At 31.6% G+C, this 5714-nt stretch overlaps 1 protein-coding gene across 3 annotated transcripts in view; it reads left to right on the plus strand.

Annotated features, from left to right (window-relative positions):
- Positions 1-1003: 1003 nt before the first annotated feature.
- LOC105558961 (gustatory receptor for sugar taste 43a) overlaps positions 1004-5714 on the plus strand; it is a 19951-nt gene continuing 15240 nt past the window's right edge. Inside the window, exons 1-5 of one of the 3 annotated variants that reach the window (XM_012006938.1) lie at positions 1004-1550; positions 2446-2543; positions 3239-3408; positions 3705-3842; positions 4293-4488. In XM_012006938.1, coding sequence (XP_011862328.1) covers positions 3716-3842; positions 4293-4488 — 323 coding nt within the window. In that variant the 5' untranslated portion in view covers positions 1004-1550; positions 2446-2543; positions 3239-3408; positions 3705-3715. Of the gene's footprint in view, positions 1551-2392; positions 2544-3238; positions 3409-3704; positions 3843-4292; positions 4489-5714 lie in introns of those variants that run through there. The other 2 variants (XM_012006937.1, XM_012006939.1) reach the window with 2 other exon arrangements.

The raw sequence follows: 5714 nt of genomic DNA on the forward strand, positions 1-5714 counted from the left end.
CATGATCAGCAAAGAGGTGGCACTATCAAAAATTCCAAGAATTGAATTTCCGAGAATTTCCAAATTCAAATCGCGAAAATCGAGAATCGAGAAAATGGCAAAGTATCAGGAGAACATGATCAGCAAAGAGGCACTATCTAAAATTCCAAGAACTGGATTTCCGAGAATTTCCAAATTCAAATCGCGAAAATCGAGAAACAAGAAAATGGCAAAGTATCAGGAGAACATGATCAGCAAAGAGGTGGCACTATCTAAAATTCCAAGAATTGGATTTCCGAGAATTTCCAACTTCAAATCGCAAATTTTCACACCACCCTTGAGATTCCACTTACATGGCGCGTTAGGTTTTTTATAGTAGACTTTCGCCTGGAGCCCTATTATCCCATACAGCACGCATGTCTAAAAGATATCTTTAAGACATCTTTAAGTCGTCTTTTAGACATACAAATCTAAAAGACGACTTAAAGATGTCTTGTAGACATGCGTGTTGTATGGGATACTACTCTCTTTATTACATTATACAAGTATATATTTTTTTCATGGACCCTGCCGGAAATAATTCTACAAAGTTCTACAAAACTATAAAATATAACTGCTAGAATCTAAGAAATTCTACATAAATTTCAAAAGTGGTAGAAAAATCAACATAAAAATGCTAGAATTGGAACACTTGTTAATTTTTGTAATATTCTACAAGTAAGCCGATGTTTTAATTCTTTACGATTTTGTTGTTTCTCAAATTTTTAAAACTAGTGAAATTTTGTACTAATTTTTACAAAATTGTACATTTTTATGAAACACTACTTGCAATAATTTCTTGTCTTGAGAACATTGCAATTTGTGGTACTATTTCGTAGCTATTTTTACAATAAAATTAATGTTTCTACGAAGTTATAAAAATTTCTTCAAATTTCTATTTTAGGTCAATTTTTTTGTTTAGTTATTTATGGAAATACATTCCACAAACAGAATAATAAATGAAATTTAAAGGAAAACTTTATTACTCTGAAATAATTTCACAAGTTTCGTTTTCAATCAAGCTACACAAATCTCTTATTCTCCCTTAATACTTTTATATACAAAATAATGGGATGAAGTGAATAATATAAAGAGTCACATAATTATTTTCAAAAACGATATATAATTGCATGTGCGTGTGTGCATCTGTCAAATTTTATTAACTTTAAATAAAAATTTGGAACATCCGTGTTATGTATGTATATATGATCAAATATTTACTGATAATAAATCGCACTATACACTCAGATTCAGTCGTAGATTAATTTTAATATTTGTACAATATTTTTCATTATTTATTTGCTTATTGTGTTGATACGGAACAAAGAATAACGCAGTTCTTGATATCTCGCACCCCATGTAGTTATGAACATTTATCACATCGCTTGATCAGCTTGTGCAGAGAATACGGAAATAATCGAAGTTACAATGTTTACACAAAGGTTTTTTTCCACGAGTAGCTCTCCTGGTGGCGACAACGGCAAGGCAACTTCTTTCAGTTGTTGTCCGAACGTTCTCTAACCTATTGAAAAGTAAGTAAGTATTTTATACGTAAAATACTAAATAGATAAAATTATTTTTTATCTTTCATCGAAAACTTAATATTTCAATAAAGAATTTCAACGCAAAAATTCTTCATTTTTTCAAAAGTACATTTTTAATTTTCCCGCAAAATAGTACATTTAAGTGTCTATAATTTCATAATGTTGCACATTAATCTTATTAATATATCAGTTTGTAGTAGAAAATATCATAATCAGTAAACGCCAACTAAGAGTTACACAATCAATATTATAACTTTTCACTCAACATATAAGTGTAATATAACACTTGTACCTACATACATAACAGTTACCCCATACAGCACAGAAAGTTAAAATAATGTTGCTGAAACGTTGCAATGTTGAATGTTGTAGTATAAATATCTCTTCTACGTTGAATCTAAGTTAATGTTTGTACATTAAGTCTTTATATTGTTGCAACGTTAAAACAATCTTGAACAAATTATTATTTTTTGACAATCAAATAGATACTAAAAAAATTTATAATTATGAAATGTATATATTATATATGTACAATATTTTTGCAACGGTCAGAAATTTTCTGAGCTAAGATTGGATTAGAGGAATAATTAAATTTCAGCACTTCCAACAGTTGTAAAAAATATTCTGCTAAACGCGACCAATGTTAACTTAATATAATTTAACAATGTTTTCTGAATGTTTAATTGTAACGTTTACAAGACATTACAATTCAGCGGCCATTAGACGTTTTTGCAATATCTTTTCAACGTTAAATTTACATTTCGTAACATTGATGTAATATTGCAATGTTGTAATGGAACGTTTCTGAGACGTTGATTCAACATTTGTGTGCTGTATGGGGTAGAACGAGATTTTATCCATTTTTTTCCCGAGTTGGTTACAGTTGCAGTCAGTAATTCACCTCTTATGATAAAAGGTTGGGACAGCTTTTACGACTTCACCCTGTATACAGAATATCTGATATTAGATGTAACACTCACTGTGAGTAGATAAAAGGAATTAAACTAAACAGAAAGTTCTTTATCGTTTTTCGATCTTTGCAATAAATAATAAGAAATTAATTAAGAAAGATCCACCAATCAGCGTACATTCGTGCGATTCAATGAGAAGAAACAGTCTAGTTTACACTTGCTAGGCGTACGATAAAGCATTAAGATCACTCTGTTAACCACAAAACGGACACCTTGTATAGGAGAGAGAGAGAGAGGGGGGGGAGGGAGAGAGGGAGAGGGAGAGAGAGAGAGAGAGAGAATTTTCTTAATTTACATTTGTTTAAAAAAAGTGCTTTGAATATTTCTTCGCATACATTGTACAATATTGTTTACGCACATTTAACCGACAATAATAATGCTTCCTTTTACTATTCTTTGACATTAGCCTAATAACACGTTGCATGTAGGACAAAAACATGACTGTCCTGGAAAATCACATTATCCTATTGATTATATCGTACACGAGATAAAACAGCCCTAATTTATCGACTCGAAACAAGCTCTTGCTTATCATTAATGAAAATCTTTTATTTCATGATACTAACGATTTATCTAATCGTAAGATCAGAGCCTACAGATTCCCATTTTTGCCGAGAATGCACGTGCAAACGTAGAAACTCTGGAATTCTGTTATATGCACGTGCGTGCTGAAAATACATAGATAAGAGAGTTTTTTTTTCGAAGGATAAGCATCGGCCGTAGTTGATCGTCAACAACAATTACAATCAATTACTGTCGACGATCTGACAAGTATAAATGAGCGAATACGAGTGTAAAAACACAACACACGCTCTTACTTGTGATCAACCGCATTCCACTCTGCAATTTGTACCTCTACGCAAAACATGAATACGGTGAATACACCAGTAAATGTAACGATATATTTCGACAATGCGATAGGGCATAGGCGATAATTCTCATAAAGTCACGTCACGCAAAAAATTGCGTCATTAAAGAAAACGTCATCATTAAACACTTTCTCGTAACTTTTCTCTTTTTTTTATGAGTATGGAAAAGTGATATTAATATCTCTCTGCAATTTACTTTTATTCTATTGTATTATGTAATGTTAGTACAGTTTGTTTTTTTTAAATATTGTGATAAAAATTAATTGAAAAATTGTAAATTTAGTTATTATATGTGATCGTAGGAATTCATTGAATGCAATTGGTGAATTATTTTGCAAGAGCACCTACAAATATTATCGACGAAAATATCCTCATGTCTAGGAAAACACATAGGCGATGGGGTAATTTCGATAAACAACAAATGACAAATAGAATGAGCAGTAAGATAATTCACGCTTCATTTTACTACCTCTAAGTGATCTTAATTTTTAAATATATAAATGTTTATGTTTTGTTCCTTCCATAATTGTAATTATTTCAAAAGTTATAATAACGTTGTTTTCATACAAAAGAAGTAATAAAGAGGAATTCAGGCGTTGAGATAAGTACAAGCTATTTAAAACACAATTATTTTACGAAGGTATATACATCAAAGTTTTTCTCCCGATTATTATTTATCTTTATAAAGAATAAAATAATATTGTTGTTAAAAATAATAAATATTGTTATCAATTATTATTCAAAATAAAACATTACAATTTGTAGAATTTTAATAATTGTGCTGTACAAAAAAATCAATGTATTGATTTTCTTTCAATACCATATGTTCTACTTAGGTCCGATTTGAATCAATAACGTGGAATAATACAGTATAATCTAAATGTGTGTAGACAAACCCACAAACGTAGACGAATACGACGTGAATTCCGATGGGGTAAATAACAAGTCGGTAAACAGCGATCTATACCAAGCACTGTTCCCAATCTATCATCTCAGCAAACTGTCCGGTGTATTTCCAACAAGATTTGTCAGACAAGTATCTGGCAGATATCACGGCCGATTGAGTGTCACCGATAGTATTTATAGGTAATAACGAATGATAAAACAAAGTTTTCTCTTAATAATAAGTAAACTTTATCGTTTTATACATGATCATTACCCAATAGTTGTAGGCAGATTGGGTCAAATTGAAAAGAAAAATGATATACTTTTTTCTTTTCAGTTTGACCCAATCTACCAACAGCTTTTGAGTGGTGACTTTTATTGACATACATCTGTAACATATAAAACTTTTAAAATAAATTTGTAATGTATGAAAATATCCTTAATGTTAAAAGAAATAGAAAATGCTTGCATCTGATGTAATAGAATATTACCAAACAAATAAATAAGTTTTGTGTAACAAACGGCGTTTAACAAAATCTTTTACGTTAGCTGTATTTAGCAGAGAAAGCGGCTTTGTTTTTTAATGTAAAATTCGTGAATCTGATTGGTACATATCTTCATTTTGGCCAAAATTAAAAACATACACCGATCAGACTCATAAATTATGTTACAACAGTTGCAAAACAGTTTTCTTTACTGTACGCCAGTGCTCGGAATTATTTGCACTTCCGGCCGGATTTTTTAAACAAACGCCTACTTTTGTCCCTTGCCGCGCGCACTCCAGCGACGCGACGGTCAGTTCACTTCTCGATAGTGGCGCGAGTGTCTCAGAAGCGGCTCTGTTTCAAAAGCGCAGTATTATCACAGTACTCTGGTGCAACCAGAAAGAAACCTGAGAGCGGCCACGCCGCGCCGGCGCGGCGGTTAACTTCCCAGGTAGCACATATTGGTTTCATATACGTTTTTTAAACGTATATATAGTTTCATAACCGTAAAGAACCATTGAGAAACGTTCGAACGGAAACGTTTTTGAAACCATGATTTAAGAAACGTATTTTTTACGTTTCTACTACAGTTAATCTTTCAATATGCACATGTGGGTGTATTTTACACTTCAGACTTCTTCTTTTCCTAGATTTCACATAGAAGCAAATTTTTTGTGCTTCCTTCTTTAACATTATCGAAAAACTATTAAAATTAAAATTTCAACCTATTTATAAAAGTAGAAAGGATTATCCAACGACGTTAGGCTAGCAGGCTAACGTCGTTGGATAATCCTTTCTACTGTTAAACTACTGGCGACTTACACTCATTCGTTCTATTTATAAAATATTTATTTTGTGTAGCACGTGTTGATTTTTATACGTTTCATACACGTTTACTAAACATTAGATACTGAAGGATAATTGCTTGTCCCTATTGGATCT

The sequence above is a fragment of the Vollenhovia emeryi genome, unplaced genomic scaffold (assembly GCF_000949405.1).
Source record: "Vollenhovia emeryi isolate VEMERY1.0 unplaced genomic scaffold, V.emery_V1.0 DF939302.1, whole genome shotgun sequence".
NCBI lineage: Eukaryota > Metazoa > Arthropoda > Insecta > Hymenoptera > Formicidae > Vollenhovia > Vollenhovia emeryi.